Source organism: Phalacrocorax carbo, chromosome 18, assembly GCF_963921805.1.
Source record: "Phalacrocorax carbo chromosome 18, bPhaCar2.1, whole genome shotgun sequence".
Classification (NCBI taxonomy): Eukaryota; Metazoa; Chordata; class Aves; order Suliformes; family Phalacrocoracidae; genus Phalacrocorax; species Phalacrocorax carbo.
Genome location: NC_087530.1, coordinates 5,808,293 through 5,826,558, shown reverse-complemented (window position 1 = coordinate 5,826,558; position 18,266 = coordinate 5,808,293). Strand labels below are relative to the sequence as shown.

Below are 18,266 nucleotides of genomic sequence, written 5' to 3'. Positions count from 1 at the left end.
TGTGCCTGCTTTGTCCTTGCTAATATTTGGAAAGGTGTGAGATTTGTTTCAACTGATATTACACCTAAAGTTAGTTGAGTTACTGCATGGCTCACATTCCTGAGCTCTCCCAGATGGAGCGTGCTCATCTTGAGGCAGAGGAGAGCAAAGCCCTGCAGGATAAAATGACTGGTAGATGTCAGCAGATTACCGTGGCTTAGTTTTCAAAGCTTAGTTGCAGTGCTGCTGGCTGAACTTCTTTACCTGTAGCATGGATCCTATCTGGAATGCACTCTTTAAATTATTGCAATTATAAAGCTTTATATGCATACCCACATGCACTGTTTTCTCCCCATATATACTTTGTTTAGGTACCATCATTGATAATCGGGTGTCAAACACAGCAGAAGAGAATGAAGTAGGTTCTATGACAGGTGAAGGCTTCATTGAGGTTCTTACTAAAAAGCAGCGTCGTTTGCTGGAAGAGGAGCGAAGGAAGAAGGAACAGGCTGCTCAGGTGAGGAACGGGAGGCAGAAAAAGCTTAACCTGATGTTTGGACTGCAATGAGAGGACCAGGGCCCCAAAAAGTGTTTAGATGGATGAGCAGAAGAACATGCAGTTGGCCACAGGGATACAGGTGCTGTATTAGGCCCTGGAAACATATTTTGGCTCTGATGGGCAGGGACCATTGGTCTGAAAAGGGTGGTTAGATTTCTGACTGTTCTTGTTCTCTAGCAGAATTGTTCATTGTGAGTTAAGGAGGGTATTCTAAAGCGATTCTCATCCAAAGCAACTTGGCTCCCTAAGCCAGTTGCTGGCTGTATTTCGTGGATATTGGGCAGCAGTGAGCAGTGGAGGACCTCTGCACTTTTGCTGTGTCAACAATGTTGACACATTGCTAGGACAGGATGTGGTAGCTGCCTTGCCAGAGGTGTTATGTTTGTGTCTGGGCACCTGATCAGAAAGAAACTAACAAACTGGAAGAATCTCTGACTATTTTGTGTTCATAATAGGATAAAGGAGTTGATTTACAGGAGAAGATTTAAGACTGCAGTGTGGATAGCTTAGTTAAGTAATGTTTAGGAGGGGGGCATTTGTCTACATGTGCTGGAAGACTTGCAGATTCTAGGGGAATAAGGGAATATTTTGATGTGAAAGGGAGACCTAGTGAAATCTGGAGGACTAAATGCAAATTAAAAACATTGTTGGGAAATGCTTCCTGATAAGGGAGGCTTGTGGTAGGTTCAGAAAGTCTCACAAGCAAAGTTATAAAAGCTGGGTTGTGTGGCATCTTTAAAATTAACCTGAAGGCAACATGTGAATGTACAGTGGGAAAGGTCTTGCAGAGACGTGCTTCTCTTTCTGTTCGGATCTGGGCTCTGAAAGAGCCATCTTTGTATTGTGAGATTATTAATTGATCTTGTTTTAGCTGGAGTAAAAGAGAGGATTTAAGCAGAGCAAGTCTGCTGTAGTGTTAATTTTGCTTTGCTTTGTGTCCTATCCACCCACCTCCCCAAAAGAAAACTCATGCTGCTGAAGGCAGCTTTTTTTCACTGGCTTCTTAGACTGGGGGAACATCTCAGTAGCCACAGGGTCCATTAAAAAAAAAATCAAACCAAACCAAAAAGGCGGGGGAAGTCAGAACTACTTTGTCTGGTTCTGTTACATGAGTTGGGGCCTTTTCACGTTGTAGCATTTAGAAATCCAGGGTTTGAAGTTGCCAGGAGCAGACTGTGTTAGCACAGTGCAGTGACAGGTCTTACGGCCTGTGCCTTTTCCCTATCAGGCACCAGCTAAGGCCCGCGTCCTTCAGTCTCGCATTCCTCCGCGATTTGCTAAGAAGCAGAACAGCTTGTGCCTGGAGCAAAGTGATGTAACGGTTTCTGGAAACAGCCTGGGCACAGAGATCTGGGAGAGCAACAGCCCAGGTAAGTTTGGGTCTGTCTGTTCTGGAGTGTTTCACACAGCTGGGAATCCTCTGGTGTACGCAGGAAGGACAAGGCGTCCATGCTTAAGGAGCCAAAACCTTTTGTCTGGTGCTGGAAGTAGGCGGGGAGCTAGCAGACATCTGGAGTAGCATCTGTTCAAAGCTGTACTGAGCAACCATCTGCCTCCTGTTGCTGACCGTGTCACTCTCCTAATCTATTTCTTGGGTCTTCTTGTGACATCAAGATCCTATGTAGCATTTGTTAGCCTGTTGGGCTGGATCTACTTCAGCCAGTTTCTTACTTTGCCTTCCTCTGTTTTCTCATTCTCTAACCCGGAGGGAGCTAGTGCCTCCCTTGTTTCTATATCTGCTCTTCTACTGTTTTCATGTTCCCTAAGAAATCTCTTCCCTATTCTCTACCCTCACTCTCGATACCCTGTCTTCTCCGTGCTTTGTCATGCCGCAGCTGAATGGGCAGCACTGGCTCTGAGGTGGTCAAAATAGCCTCACATCTTGAAAATGAGAGTTAATAGTGTAACATGCATGGTGTGCAAGGTGTGTTCACAGCTGTGTTTCAAGCAGCTGAACCCTGCCCTCCCTTCTCTTCCAGCTCTTTCTGTTCAGTCTCCTGGCAGTGATTCCTGGAGCAAGCCTGTAAACACCTTTAATGGTACTGAATCTAGCACCACTGAGGTAAGTGGCACCTAATGTGCCATCCAGGTATTGAGTGCATAAAATATTAACGTAGGTGGCTTACGCTTCTCATTGCTCCATCTGTGCTTAGCAACTCTCAGCTCTGCTTGTGCAATTTGAAACTGTCTCTTTGCAGTTCTAATTTGAGCCTGATGCTGCTCAAATCTTGTCCTAGGGGGCCAAGTGCTGCTTGGTGTTCCATGTGGCTATAAATCTGGAGTAACTGTCTGGTAGAGCTGTTCCCAGGTTATACTCCTAACTGGATGCAGAATGTGGTTGAGGATGGTGGAATTCCGTAGGTCATGTTTTTGTGTGCCTCATGCCTGTGAGGAGTGTGTAGCTGTAGCCTTAATGCAGAGAGGGTGGAGGAGGTTCCTGAATACTTCACCTCTGGAGACCAGAGTTCAAATCTGGTTTGAGTCACAAGTGAAATGAGTTTGGCAATCTCAGCCTAGTTGCTCTGTGGGACACTTATTCCTTATTCTGAAGCCATAGTCCAGTTGGTGCATCGGTTAACCTGTCTCAGGGTTGTGTAGAGCTGAAGCAGCAGCCAAGAGATGCTGCAGGTCAGGCCCCACTCCTTTGCAGTTAACCAAGAATGTGATCTGAAAAGGGGACATGGTCTTGCTGTTTTCTGGGATTTTTTTCCTCCTTTTTGGAGCTGGGTCGGAGTCTGGGGCTTTAACACATTTCGTGCTTTGCATAGCAGGGTTTTAAAGGCAGCCAGGGGGATAGTGGCATTGACTTGAGCGCGGAGTCTCGGGAATCCTCCGCTACCTCCTCTCAGCGCAGCTCTCCATATGGCACCCTCAAACCAGAGGAGATGAATGGGGCTGGCCTGGTGGACCCAAAGCCTGACTGCCAGAAGGAGCAAGTGCAGAAGCAATCTGATAAAAAGGTAATCTGGATTTGCAGCCAAGCCAGAGCACATAGTGAGAGACCTTGTGAAGTGGTTGTGTTGTTCTTGATAGCATTTTTAAGGCTTGAGATTGGGTTATTCAGTCTTTGTGTCTCAGCCTCTCTGCTTTCCTGTTAAGGATTCAGATCAAGGCTCAGGACAGAACAAGGAACACAAGCCTGGACCAATCGGCAACGAACGCTCCCTGAAAAACAGAAAGGGTTCGGAGGGAACGGAACGGCTGGAAGGGAATATTCCCCCTGTTAACGGGGTGGAAATTCACGTGGATTCTGTACTTCCTGTGCCACCCATTGAATTTGGAGTAAATCCTAAAGTGAGGATTGAATTTAATTTTATCTTCTTGGTGATTTGAGCTTGTTGAGATATGAAAGGTGCTTTGAGGCAGAAGGATTATTTAGCGGAAGCTTCCAGCTGTAGATTTGCCTTAGATTTCATTACTGACACAAACCAGGTACTCAAGATGTCTTGGCAAACATGTAATATTGGAAATACTGTCCCAAGGGCCAGCTGGGGTGGTAACAGAGGTGAGAGACAAAATTATGGCCATCTAAGCCTTTGTGTGCCACTGGGGGTTGCCTGCTGCTGAGTGCTGGGAAGTGTCTGTTTGTTCTCTTCCGGCAAGGCTTACTTGGAGGATAATCTTGAGTTTCTAGTGTCATGATTCAGGCTAAAGTCATTAACCATGAGAAGCAGGTGGGCAGCCCTCGGCCCTGGATTTGAATCTTGTGTGTTTTGATTTTTCAGGATTCTGACTTCAGCTTGCCACCTGGTTCTGCCTCTGGCACTGCAGCTAACCCTGTCACCAAATTGCAGGATGCCTTGGCCAGTAATGTAAGTATTTGGTTTTTCTTTTGGCATTGATTCATCAGAGATGATCCTTAGTTAAACCTCAGATGCTTCCAAAGAGAGCAAGCATATTTCTTTGCAGTTGACTTCACACTTAATGCTTAGGCAGCACGCGTGACTAAAATCCATAATGGAAATCTGTGCCCTCAAGGTAACTTGGTAAAATGAGCATCACTAGCTGAGAAGTGACATAGGGAGCGACTCCATTATCATTCAGTGACCTGTGTAAGGCAAGTAGTATTGCAGATCTCTGAGATCACCATTCTCCCATGAGATATAAAAAAGAGCTGGTAATGGATGTGATGTGGATAGTGGCATTCTTAGGCCTGGACTGCCAGCTTCCTCAGAAGGTCTCGTCTGCCACAGCAAGGCAGAGAACTAACTTGTTAGCTAGGTCCTTTTGGATGTTTCCTAGCTTGTTCCAGCCATCTGGGTATTTCATTATTATATATGAAAGACTGAGCACTCTGAAAGCCCAGCTTGTAGCTCAGCTGTGGACAGAAATGTGAGAAACTCTCAAAGCTGCTTTTAAAATGTCTTCAAGTCTGTAGGCTGTCTGATTTTGGAGGTTGTGTTTCTTTTCAGAAGTGCTGTTTCAGGAACGGCATTTGTCTGAAATCTGTCCTGTTCCAAATATGGGACAGGAGGGGGAACTCTTCTGCAAATTGAAGTTACTGGGTCAAACTGATGCTTAAGCAGAAGCTGGTTTACTTTGACATAGTGGCTGTCATTGCACATCACCAAAGCTTCATTTATTCCAACAGCAGAATGGATCATGGTTGATTGTGGTACTTAACTCCCGCAGTACAACTGATTGAATCTTTTGAGGTCTAGTTACTAGAGCTGCCAGCTGAGGCTCTGTCAGCCTTGGTAGCTCATGATGTTCTCATAATAGTTTATAAAGTATTCACCATTTATGAATCTCCCCTCAGGCAGGGTTAACGCAGTCCATTCCCATTCTGCGAAGAGATCATCACCTCCAGCGGTGCATTGGCCTGAACCCGATGTCCTTCCCCACTGCAGACCTTACTCTTAAGGTAAGCAAGCTGGCATGTGTGTTTGTCCTAGGTGGGGATGCCGTGTCTCCATGGCCACAGAAGTGAGGGTGGAGAGATCTTTCCCATAGTGTTCTGTTAGGTACTGCTAAATCTTTAGTTAGCTTCTGTAGAAGTTGTGCATATATGCTGTTCAGCATGGGTGGAAGGGTGTGTGTTTCAACAGTCCTGGATGCTGAAGCCCTCACCTATTTTAGAACAAGTGCAACAGAGCTTTCTTGCTATTTCAGTAGCTGGTAAGATGGCTGGTCAGGGATCCTAGGAGCCTGATGGATTAAAGAAGGGAAAAAAAACACAAAAACAAACAAAAAACCAAAAACCAAAAGTACAAACAACGACAAACCCCCCAACCAAATAAACCAAAGCAGAAAACCACCACCACCCCCAAACCCAAAACGCTCAGCAAATACAAAGAGGGACTCAATGTGCATGAAGGATACTTGCCCATTGGGAATTGGTATGAAACCCCTTGACCTGAGACCTGCCAGCTTTCCACTGTGACTAGACTAGATTGGGTTTGAACTAATATGTCATAGATGAGCAACTCTAGGCTTCAGTATTGTCCTCCCTGTTTGAACTGTCTGTAGTTATTGTCCTTCATTTCCATAGATGGAGTCTGCTCGTAAAGCTTGGGAAAACTCTCCTAGTTTACCAGAACAGAACTCCCCAGGAGGCGCGGGTTCAGGCATCCAGCCTCCTTCCAGTGTTGGAGCTTCCAACGGTGTCAGCTACAGCTCTTTTGGTGGAGTTTCTATGCCTCCTATGCCTGTGGCGTCTGTAGCACCTTCTGCATCTATTCCAGGTACCCGCAAACTGTGGCAGCAGTATTTGTATTGTCTGGTTGGTATCTAGGAATCACCCTCTGATTATAGTAGGTAAGAGCATGGTGAGAAGAGCTTTGATGTAAAGTAACTGACTGGCTGGTATTTAACAGATTCTTAACAACAATACAGTCAAGACAGAAAGAGGGACTGTCTCCCCAGTTTGGAGAATGTTACTTGAGTGTGACTGATACAAACTTAGCACAAGGACGACTTCCCTTACATACCGGCAAGTCTCTGTGATGTCTCAATAGATCCTGCTTACCCTTTGCTGTGTGCTCAATAGAATAGAAGGGAAGTGAAGAAACCTATGGCTGAGGGACTTCAGCAGCCCCAATATCAATATCAACCACTCCTCTGCTAGTTTTGCTATATAAGACTTTTCTGTTTCGTCACAGGTTCTGAGCACCTTCTGCTTTTTGTACGTGATAACAACAACTTGCTTACAGTTTGCAAAACTCAGGGAGATGAGAAGAGTTATGGAGAGAAAGCTTAAGCTCAGTCATGTTAGTGTGTATAACTAGGCACAGGATCTGGAAAAAGGAAACATACTTGGATTCTCTGACACCTGGGTCCCAAAGGACCTCTCATGCATTCACTATCTTTCTCATTCCTGAATTCAGGAATGGAGTGGAATATGCTGGGCAGAAATGATAGCAAGTGGGCCACCATAGTGACTCTGTTACTAGCTTCCACTTGGAAAACAGGTTGTTCCAAGTCAGGTGATTTTTCCTTCCCCACCCACCCTCATTTTGCTTGCAAATCCCATGGTTCAGATCTGCACAGAGCACTCTCTAATTGGTGCCACCCTTGGGGTGTGAATACGGCATTTAGATCTCCTGTGTGAAGGTCTCAAACACTGTGTTTGCTCTTTCCATCCCTCTTAGCTGCAAAGATGAGATTATTGCAGAGTGGGTTTCTAGCATTTAGGTACAGTTTGGAGTACAGCTCACCAATTCCTGAACTGTTAGTGTCTCTGACTTTTTTGTGGAGGCGGGAAACTTGGGTTTACATTTAGCTTCTTATAGAAAGGTATGATTAATTATCAGCAAGCCTGCTACTGTAAGTGGGCTGCCGGCTTTGATATATGGACTTAGGAGCTTTACAGGCTTTGCTGAATAGGTACTATCTTTGTGTTGACTTGCTGAGATGTAGGAAATAGTCTTGACCCACAGGTCTCTGCAGGGGAGATACTGTGCCTGTGTCTCCCTTGTACCTTGAATTTACAGCCTGCCTTCTCTGATATTTAGGTAACCATATTCCACCGCTGTATCTGGATGGCCATGTGTTTGCAAGTCAGCCCCGCCTGGTCCCTCAGACGATACCTCAGCAGCAAAGCTATCAACAGGTAAGGGAGAAATACAACTAGCTAGTGGTTTCTCAAGGAGTCTTCAGGGTGGCATTTAAGAAACAAGGAGGCTCTGATAGCCCAAACGAGCGTAGATGTTGCTCCCTTTAGGTTCCTTGAATGCTGCTTCCCAGTGGGTGTCACAGGTTAGTGAAATAGAAGGGAGGGAATTGAGGGATTTTCCCCTTTTGTACCAGTGCCTTTGGACTGGGTTTAACTGAAGCAGATGCTGAGGTGTCTGTGTGAGGTAAAGTGACTTTCAGTAAATTCCACAGCCACTCAATACTGATGAGCAGTTTCACTAGCCTTAGTAAATAGGGTGTTGATAGGGTTGGGCAGAGCCCCTTCAAGGTAAGATTGCAGGCAACTGGGAGCTGGGATTTTTACTGCCTGTTCTGTGTGTGGAGCACATTGGTCCCCTCATGTGTCCATCAAATGCCTCACATTTTGCAGGCATTGGTCTTCCCTCTTGGGTGCTGATGCAGTGTCTTCCTTTGCCAGTGTGCTGCTGTTCTGTGGAATCATGAGGGGGCTGGGTAACGGCACAGTGTAGGTAATTGCCATGGCAGATTGACTCATGGAGGAGACTGATGGATTTTTAATAGCCTGGGAGAGTTTCTGGCTCCTCTTGTACCTCTCAATCACCTTAATTTCTTTTGCAGGCTGCTGCTGCTCAACAGATCCCCATTTCCCTCCACACATCCTTACAGGCCCAAGCTCAGCTCGGGCTGAGGGGTGGTCTGCCTGTTTCCCAGTCCCAGGAAATGTACAGCTCCATACAGCCCTTCAGGTAACTGCTTCCAGTTTTTCCAGTTCCTTGTGGTCTGAACTCTTGTGTTCCTGATGGCCATGTACATTGATCATATACTCCACACTTGCCTTCTCTTTCCCCGTTGTTGACATCCTGCTTCCTTCCCCTAGTAACATTGCTGGGATGGAGGGCAAGGACTATCGGGCACATAAGGCTCTCTGTAGCATGTTTCTTTGTATGACCATCCTTGGAAAATGATATTCATTTGCTCTGCCTGCCCTTTCAAACGATGAGGCAAATCTTGGTGTGGAAAGAGGTTTGTGGGCTGGGAAGCAGACTTAGTGAGAAACCCAGAGCTTACAGTTTACTCGGCTTACTACTGGGGAGAAGATGAAGAGACAGTTTGATCAGAGCTGAGTGCCTGCATAGCAAAATTAATAACTCTTTTTATTAGATACGAACTACAAGACAAGAACAGAATAAATGCCTGCACTTTGGAGAAAAAATTGTAAGATTCAAGTTAGGAAATCAAACACAGTGTAACAGCAACAGTATTGGCTACAGGAACTGCTTACTAGAATTGAAGGAATGAGACATCCCCTTCAGAGTTGGGCTGGCTGTGGGAATTGTACGCTGTACTCCCTTTCCTACATGAGATGAGAATGAATGATCAGAATAGTCCTTCAAGACCTCAAAAACCTAGACATTGAGTTTTTAAAAAGACCACTTATTTTGCAAGAGCTGTTTGAACCTGTAACTTCCGATTCTGTTCTGCTTTGCAAAACTGCTGCAGACTTCTGGTAACCTGAATCCTCCCTTCTAACGTAGAGTTTGTTGTGCAGGCTGTTGATACATAAACTTTGGATAGGACACAATGTAACTCTGTTGAATATCCCTGCAGCACAAGGACATGGTTAAGGGCTTAAGTGGAAGTAAAAACTCCTGTAACTAAAATGGAAAGTGGCATCACAGCTGTCAGTTTAGTAGAGTTTGGGAACTGCTTGTTGATTTCAGGCCAGACGTGGTATACGTGTGTATAGTCTCCAAAGGTTTTCTGTGTAATGACTCGAGCATATTTTTATTCTCCAGGTCTCAGGTGTATATGCACCCCAGTCTGTCTCAACCCAGCACCATGGTCCTGACAGGAGGCACTGCTCTGAAGCCTCCATATTCCGCCTTCCCAGGCATGCAGCCCTTGGAGGTGGTGAAAACGCAGTCTGGGTCCCCCTATCAGCCCATGAATGGAAGCCAGACGCTGGTTTATGAAGGCCAGATAAACCAGGCGGCTGGTATGGGAGCTTCCCAGATGATGGACTCTCAGCTTACACAGGTTAGGAGCAGGGCTTGCAAGCCACTCCATTGTACAGGCTTTTTCACAGCCATTTGTTTCTGAGACTGGGTTGAAACTAGTATTTGTGCCGAGTCATGTGTTTGTGTGATCTAAGCTCTTTGTAAAGAGGCAAAAGACTTCCCCAAGAGCTTCTGTTCTGTCAACCTTTGTTTCAAACGTGCAGCACCTTATTTAACGAGATTCTTGCTAATTACTTGCCTGTCCCTGTTGAGATGTCATTTTGTAACTAGGAAGTCCTCGCCCTTAATATAGATGTTTCATGCAGATCAAACCTTGCACGGCTTCATGCATAGGAGACCATGATGTGATAGTTGTCCTAAAAGTACCTCTTCTGAGAGCCAAATCCCAGTTGTCTCCAGATTTAATTCAGCTTCCAGGGTAACTAGGACCTCTTATTAAAAGCTCATCTACCTTCTCAATTTGATTGTTATCCAGGTCTTATTTAGAACTTCTGCTGATCTGCCTGGTAGTGTCTTAACAAGAATTTCATTGTGTGAAAAAGTTTTTGTAAAGCACGGCTCAAAGACACTGAATCCTGCTGCCCAAAGATGTATTTGTGGGCATGTGTTCGGATTCTCTGGAGAAGTTTGATACTTTTATTAAACTCATCTTACCTTTATTTTGTGCAACATGTTAAAGTTTATTTTTTGTTTCAAGGGGGATTTTTGTTGTGACTGACATAGAGTTGATCCTGGAAGTAACTTAGCTAAGGAAAATACAGAGAATACTGGCAAACTAAATATTAATATTTGAAGAAATACTTCATCCATCGTAAGAAGTAACATCTCTTTTGCCTGGCTTATATTTTTTTTATTTATTACAAAGTGTTGTCACGAACCTCCCAAATCCAGCAATTGTGAGAACTGCCAGATGAATCAGAGGGAACAGGAGGCTCTTGAGTCTTGAGCTGCATTTTCTTTAATTACTCTTGATTATTAGCATCATCACTTTGAAGCTCGCTGCAGAACATAGAGCTGAGGTTGCTATCGCTTTTTTTCTAGAGGTCCAGACCCCAAAATGCTTTGGCATGAAAGCGTAGCAGACTTCCTGGTTTGGGCATCAAAGCTGCAAACAAAACACCTGATGCTGACCTGTCTGAAATTGCCATCATATCATGAGAATGTACTCGTGCAGTGACCACGAGGAAGACTTGAAGGCTCTAGGCAAGGAGGGAAGGCCTGTGTCTGAGTGCAGTTATGTTAAATCAATGCCATGCTAAAAGCATGATAGGGTGTTGGCAATGCTACCAGAACGAACATGCATTTCAGTGTGTAAGTCCCTCTGTTCCACTGATTTGTGTTTATTCTGTGACAAACAGCACCACGTGGGAGCTTCCTTTTAGCAATGTTGTGCTTTCAGGGTATTAGGAGACAAGGTGTCAATCACAAGACTGTTACTGCCACTGAGTAACTAACTACATGTCCTTCTCACACAGCTAACAATGCCTGTGCCTGGCTCCCAGCTTCCTCTGCCCCGCTACGGCTCTGGCCAGCAGCCCCTGATTCTACCACAGTCCATCCAGCTTCCTCAGGGGCAAAACCTGCCTGTAGGAGCTCCCCGAAGAATCCTTCCTCCTGGATCCCAGCCTTCTGTTCTTGCTACCAGCAGGGAGGTAAGGATTAACTCCTCTGTGCTCATCTTGGCTTTCATTAACCCCTCCTGCATTGAAGTTTCACACCTTCATCTTGCTTGTTAAAGGGGAGAGTGGCTTGTTTGGGATCCTTAAATATCAAAGCCAAGGATTGGTGTTAAATTGAAGGAGCCCTTTTCCCCTCACCTCCAAAGCACAGGCCAGCAGATTTTCAGGTTTTGCTGCTGGTCGTCATTCTGTTTCCAGGGAGCCACATCCTGCCTGGATCCAGTTTGGAGTCTCCAGTTTTATTACATGTTTACACAGGTTTCCCCAGAGTGCTTGAGGGGTGGTGAGCTCCAGACACAGTTGGAATACTGCCCAGATATTTCAGTGTTGTGAAGCTTGTCCATTTGAGTAGGTATATTAATGTCATGTCTGGTTTGATGGATTCATATCATAAATTTGTCTATTATAGGGGAGAGCACAGCAGTTAACTTCCAGGTTCTGTGTTTGCTTGTGCTGCTGGCTTGTTAGTTTAATACAAGCAGATTATTTCACTTACAAGCCTCACTTTCTTCACCTGAAAAATGTTTCTTCTTTTAATGGGCACGATGGGTAGAAGGGCAAAGATTTGGCTTAAGTGTTTATGTGAAGTAGTGAGTGATTTGTGGATGCAAAGGTGATGCTCTCTCTCACTTATTTTCCTCTGTAGTCCTCCCAAATGGAAATGAAAGGGTTTCATTTCTCCGATGGTAAACAGAATATGTCCTCCGGAGGGTCCGTACCATCGCCACATACGTACAGGTAAAATGTTTACAGAACTTAGCCTCTGTAGTCAGAACGTGTCTGTCTGTAGTGACGTGACATCATCCCTGTACAAGATTCACTTGGGTTTTAACGTGTCGAATGTCCCAATACTTGTATCAAAATCCACGATCATGGCTTTCATTTTTGGGTGTGGGCCAGCGTGTATCTGACTTGGCCCTCTCTGCCTGTGGGAAGTGCATTGAGTTATTTGTTTACTGAGTCTGAAAGAGAAATTGGAATTGTGTACTTTTATGTATTCATTGTTAAGGTGGAAAATTTTGAGGATCATTGAATAAACATTTTCGTTTCCAGCACTGTCCTCTCAAGATGAGAGGTGCTAATGCCTAGACGTACCAAAGCTTCAGGTCATTGAGCCTTTTGAGACATGCAGTCCTTGTGTTGTCTTTGGGCTGGGGAGCTCATTGCTCAGCATGGCACAGTCCCGTGCCCTGTCTACTGCTGCTTTCTGCTGTCTTTTTTTCTTTCACACGTGAATAAGGTTCTCATTCCATTGTAGAATTTACTCCATGAATGTTGTCGACTCTTCGATTTCCAGGCCTAGCTCTGCCAGCCCAAGCGGAAAGCCATCTGGACCAGCAGTTAGTATGGGCTCTGTGCAAGGACACTATGTACAACAGGTAGTGCACCTCAGTGCTTTGTTTGACCCAACAGTATCTGCTCTACTATACTGTCATGTTTGTGCCTTGGCCTTGAGAGGAGCGACAGAAAGGCCTGTGTACTGAAGCTGAATGTGGGGGCTGTTAATGGGTGGGTGGGTGTTATGCAGAGTCCAAGAGTAATGCTGTGTGATTTGAAAGTCAGGAGAGATTAGAGGATTACCTGTTTTACAGTGTCCATGTTGTTTATTGTTGAGTTTTTATGGGTTATTTGCATTGCCAGACATGTGAGACACTGAGATCCTTATGTGTGAGGCGTTTTAGGACAGCGAGATGTGACAGAATAGAAGAAATACATGATTTTTGGAGCAAATCTGATGTCTTGCATGAATGATGGTCACTGTTTTTTAAATCTGCCTAGAGGTCTCTGTGCTAGCTAATGTTTTGGGTTTTGTATGTCAACAGGCAAAGCAGCGGGTGGATGAAAATAAAGCCAACCTGGGAGCAGTAAAGCTGCAAGAAACACCCTCCACAAACCAGATGAAGCCGGTGCGCACAGGAGCGATCAAACCTCAGGCAGTCAAAGTGGAGGAAAGCAAGGCCTAGGAGCACCTCTGATGCCCAGCTGGTCCTGCTGCCTGAGGGGTGCTGCAGCTTAGACTGGACCCCACTGGATCTCCTGAAAATCTCACCAGATTTACTTCCTGCCCCACACTGACTGACTACAGTGACATCATCCAAGCTCCTCTCCCAACAAAGCAGTTTGAAACAGTGGATCTGACATTGACCTGCTTGCTTTAAAACCAACCAACCATGTGACTTTGAAGTGGCTTGAGCCATTTTTCCCTCCCCCCCACTTTTTTCCCCACCACACCTCACCCACAGGTAGCTATGACCGCTCACTTGGCAAAGCCCATCCTTCTCCTTCCCTACTTCTGTCTCAGCAGAGTGGCAACTGGGGGAGAGGGGTTAGTTTGAGGTTTTTCATTTTAAAGGCAGCTGAGGTTTTTACAAAAAAAAGCTATATCTTTGTTTATAGCAGAACTTTTATATGTTCTCTCATTCCCACGCCCTGCCTTCTTTCTGCTTTCCTCATTCCTCCCAGAAAAGAATTCCCTTCAGCTTAAAATTGTGTTCTGACAAAACTTGGCTTAGTTTTATATATGGTTCTGTGCTATGTTGAGAATCATGACTCTTCTAAACTGAATTTATTTGGGTATATTTTCCCCAGATGACTTAGCCTTTCAGATTATTTGGTTTAAAAAACAGGACAGTTACGGCATTCATTAATTTTTCAGTATTTTTGTTTTAAGCTAGAAGCAGTGTTTGCTTTAGAAGTAAATGTGTACTAAAGGTATATAGTAGATCAGTGCATTAATCCTGAAACTTGGCACCACTTTAATTGTAGCTTTGGGGTTCCTTGCGCACAACAAAATGTGTGGCATTTTTGTTTTAAAGAAAAAAAAAAAACACACCAAATTTCTGTTTTGAGCTCATCTGGACCTAAGGGTTTTTTTGTGGGTTTGGGATTTTCTAGTGACTACCAAACACACAACAAAATGCAAATCATAGATTTCATCATTCTGTGATTTACAAAATGTAAAATCTGTGAAGAAAAATCTCACTGCAAATGGGTCAGAAGAGTTGGCTAGGGCCAACGGGTCTGTATGGACTACTTTTTGTAGTTGTGATGCTCTCTTATGCTTCTTACCTTGGCCACTCTAATTCTTCATGTCTCTTGAGACTTGTTATATATTGTGTTCATCCCTTGGGGCTGCTCTCCTAAGCTTTACTCTTCTCCCTTTTCCTTAGGTCTTGCTTTCTGTTCCTCTAACTCATGGCCTTTTGTAAAATTTGCATAGAAACACATCGGTAAGGGAGCCCCTCTGCAAGGCAGCCATTTTAGTGCACTTGGAACCTCCTTTTTATGTGTTGGAAGCGCATGGTTACAGAGGCAGTTTGGAATCATCCTTTTACTGTCCTTCCCCAGATGAACAGCAAATGGTTCTTTACTTTTGACGCAGTTGCATATAGTGTGTATACAGTGTCTTCATCTTACACTTTCTAACCAATATTTGATGATCTATGAAAAGGAGGGTCCCAGTGGGAGGGGGTTGGGGTTTTATTTCTTTGGTTGTTTGGTTTTGGTTTATGTGCACGCACGCGTGTGTGTAGATTTTAGGATGGACTTACAAGTTCCTGAAAGTGCTTGGAGTCCTTCAGCTGACGGTAGTCTTAAGTAAACTCAGATACTTTCAGCTAGCTTGATTTGTGTTGTTTAGCTCTTTCAAAATGTAAAGTAGGCTGGTCACTCTGAAGTGAGGGAAAGAAAACTTCAGTTTTGCAGGAGATGATAGCTTGCTAACTGGCTGTGTCGTCTGCCTCTGCTAGGTGGCAGCAAGTCATTTGTTGGTGGTTCCAAAGAAGATATTTTGAACAAAGAATGTATTCGGGAAGGGATCTGAAATGTGTTCCTCTTTCTTCATTTGCCCCCACCCCCTTCCCCCCCCCCTTTCTGGGAAAGATCCTTCATAACTTCCTAGGGATGCATTTGAAGTTTTAAGCTAGGTATAAATAAGAATTTTATACAGTAGCTTTAAAGAGCTTAGAAACCTAAGCTAACTTAGACCTAGTGATGTCCCCTCTCCACAGGTGTCCCCATTGACCATGGCAGAGAACCCGAAGGGAAAGGGATAGGATGGTACTTTAAGAAGAATAAAAGCTTTTTTTTCCCCTTCATGTTTTATGGATTTTTAACTTCAGAGCAGAGTGTGCCAGCATCTCTCTAGCATCCTCTTTAAAGTACAGGGTTTGAGATTTAGCGACAAATATTTCCCCAGCCTTCAGACATTTCCCAGACCTGCATCCTCATCTGCTAGTCCTGCTCCCAACATTTTCCAAACATTGCTGCATCAGTAGGTCATCCCATCCCCTTTTCTGTTGTCTTCCCTGGAATATCATGAACAACAGAACTGTCTGGTTTTTCTTTTTTTTTTTTCTTCTGCCCAGCTGGCCCTAGCTAATATCAGCCCAGAATCTAACTGTAATGGCTAAAGAGACTTTTCCGAGCCCCCCTCTTCTCATCTCTTTCCTACCCTGGACACACTACTTAAGCTTTACAAAGACACTAACCTCTTTCCTCCCACCTATATGACTTCAAAATGGTCAAATGTGTTGGAGAAACTGGGTTATTTCTAGATACGAGTTACTGCAGTCCCTCTGGTGTAAATGCCATCAGAACTACAACACTTCCTGTTGAAAAAGGTTACCCTTCTTTCTCTTTTAAGCCCTCCATTCCTTCCCCCAACAGAATAAAACACTAGAATTTATTTATACGTATTTGATGTTGTAGGTCTAGGTGAAAAAGTAATTGTTTCACTGCTCTATTTATATATTATGTCTGAATTATTCTGTGCAGGAAAGGCCAAGAAATGCATGTGAGCTTCATTCCATTCCTCACCTTTGCGTGACTGTCAGCTGCAGTTGGCAAGACTCTCTTTCACTTAATGGATTTTTGTGTGATGGAAAGCAGTTTTAGAGCCCAAATTTCTAAGGTGCAATATCCTTCTGCATACATTTTTTTGTTTGTTTAAAGCTAGTACAAGTTTAGTGCAGTTTGTGGTGCTCTTGAATCAAAAGGAAAGTCTCTGATCCTCAAGGTGCAGAAATGCCAAGGGTCCTGGTATGCTGATACAAATTCAGCTTGGGGAGGAGGAGAATGGAGATGTCTAGAACGTGGATATGGTTTATAGGGGGATAATTCTGCTTGCCATGTCCACTGCTGAAGGGTCAGGCCCTCACAATTTATTCCTTTGTGAGTTGCTTTTGCTTTGACTTGAAATCAGCTACCAAATTGCAGGCTCCTTCTGCTAGGAAAGGCGCAGTGGGAGGGAGAGGTGGAATCCATATTTTCAGTAACAATGGGTGAAGCAGAAATATTCAGAGACTGACTTTGCTGCTTTTTATTCAGCTGGAGGTCTGAAGCACGTGTAACTGGTTCTTTTATGCGCATTGATTCATGGCCTAGCAGCTGCATTCAGTGCTGCTTTCCTCTCCAGTTCAGCCTGCTTTTAGCTCTTAATTTGAAGAAAAATACCCCTATACCACCCCCCACCCCCAAAGGAGGTTAGGGAAGAAAAAAAGGAAGGGGAAAAAAAGGCGCTCCAGTGTATTTTTAAATGACAAGTGGAAGCAGCACAGTCACCAGTGAAACAGGTATTATTGTTGGTCTTCCATAATTCGCTCCTGGCTCTGTCATGTGGCAGCTGTACAGCGGTCAACTCTGAATGTGTTTGCAGCCCATTGAACTCCGTACGTGTTTGCGTTCATGCAGAGGCACTCCATTTAACAGTTTCCTTGCAAGAATGCTGCAAAGCTACAAGCTGCCCTGTGGTTCCTGTGTATTTATAGATATATATTAAAAAACGAGCCTAGCATTTTTGCTATGTCTCACCTTTTCGCAGGCTACTCTATTCACTTTCAGGCGAGCACCACTGCATGCCAAGCTCTTGTTCTGTTGCGTTTTGTTAACCTTTCTGTTTTGCTTCTGACTGGTTAAGCACAGGTTAATTCCTTGTAGTGCAAGCTATTTTTGACATCCAGCAGCCCAGTTTCCGTGTAAGAAAGATGCATTTGTGAATAAGAATTAATTTACAACAGGCATCGGGTAGTTGTGGCCCATCAACAGAAAAGGTGTGTTTTGCTGAAGCAGTGGAACTGCTGGCTGTGAAAAGACAGCAGCAGTCCAACTACATTTTTTTTGTTGTTTTAATCCAAAGACCACCAGATTTTCCTAGCAGCCACAGACACCCCCTTGGGTTTCGTGGCTCGTCCTGGCTCTGCAAGGTTTTGGAGCCACAACCGTGCCCGTTCCCCTGGGAATCACAGCAGCAGCAGTGAGGCGCTCACCCCTTTAGCATGTCTTGAGGCATTGTCCTTAGCTGGAATCCCTCCTCTGGTTCTGTATAAATTGCATTTGTTGTTTCTCAAGGGGATATTGTACTCCTTAAAGCTTTTAACCTCATGACCTGTATAGTAAATTTTTTTTGGCCTTTCCTCTCTTTGTCTTTTCATGTAGACCAGATATTTGAAAGGGCAGACGATGGATAATTGTGTAACGTGCAACCTGTTTATATTTTTTGGAAACTTTTACTTGGACCGGAACTCGAATCACGGAATCACCAGGCCAGTTGCGGCACACTCTTTATTGCCCTTTTTCCTTGTTTCAGTACCTATTGTTTCTCCTTTCAAATATGTGATTGTATTAGCTCTTTCCATATGAAAGAATTCTCCTTATTTAAATAAAAAAAAAAATAAAGCAGATTATGCTTTTCTCAAATTCCCAAGTCCCTTCTCTGGTTCTTTTGGTTAAAGACTTGCGTATGTATATATATATATATATTTTTTTTTTTTTTTCCTCTCTTGAATGGAGGTGGCCAGAGCACGGGTGCGGATCCGGGTCCCCTTAGGGCCGCCGTGGCGGGGCCGGATCACCACCGGCGGACGTTGCCATAGCAACAGGACGGAGCGCTTCCCTTTCCCCGCCTTCACGGGGCTGCGTACGTCTGACGCCACATCC

General features: G+C 44.5%; 1 protein-coding gene and 1 non-coding gene across 11 annotated transcripts in view; both read left to right on the top strand.

Moving 5' to 3' along the window:
• PRRC2B (proline rich coiled-coil 2B) overlaps positions 1-18,026 on the top strand; it is a 50,856-nt gene extending 32,830 nt beyond the window's left edge. For 4 of the 10 annotated variants that reach the window (XM_064468701.1, XM_064468699.1, XM_064468700.1 and 1 more), the window contains exons 18-32: positions 351-496; positions 1,767-1,908; positions 2,518-2,600; positions 3,307-3,498; positions 3,638-3,832; positions 4,264-4,350; positions 5,298-5,402; positions 6,030-6,222; positions 7,492-7,589; positions 8,252-8,379; positions 9,430-9,670; positions 11,127-11,303; positions 11,977-12,068; positions 12,589-12,709; positions 13,154-18,026. In XM_064468701.1, coding sequence (XP_064324771.1) covers positions 351-496; positions 1,767-1,908; positions 2,518-2,600; positions 3,307-3,498; positions 3,638-3,832; positions 4,264-4,350; positions 5,298-5,402; positions 6,030-6,222; positions 7,492-7,589; positions 8,252-8,379; positions 9,430-9,670; positions 11,127-11,303; positions 11,977-12,068; positions 12,589-12,709; positions 13,154-13,294 — 2,141 coding nt within the window. In that variant the 3' untranslated portion in view covers positions 13,295-18,026. Of the gene's footprint in view, positions 1-350; positions 497-1,766; positions 1,909-2,517; positions 2,601-3,306; positions 3,499-3,637; positions 3,833-4,263; positions 4,351-5,297; positions 5,403-6,029; positions 6,223-7,491; positions 7,590-8,251; positions 8,380-9,429; positions 9,671-11,126; positions 11,304-11,588; positions 11,679-11,976; positions 12,069-12,588; positions 12,710-13,153 lie in introns of those variants that run through there. The other 6 variants (XM_064468704.1, XM_064468702.1, XM_064468703.1 and 3 more) reach the window with 6 other exon arrangements.
• On the top strand, positions 6,476-6,563 carry LOC135316266 (small nucleolar RNA SNORD62). Its single transcript, XR_010375689.1, has one exon. It is a non-coding gene; the product is annotated as a small nucleolar RNA SNORD62 (small nucleolar RNA).
• Positions 18,027-18,266: the final 240 nt, after the last annotated feature.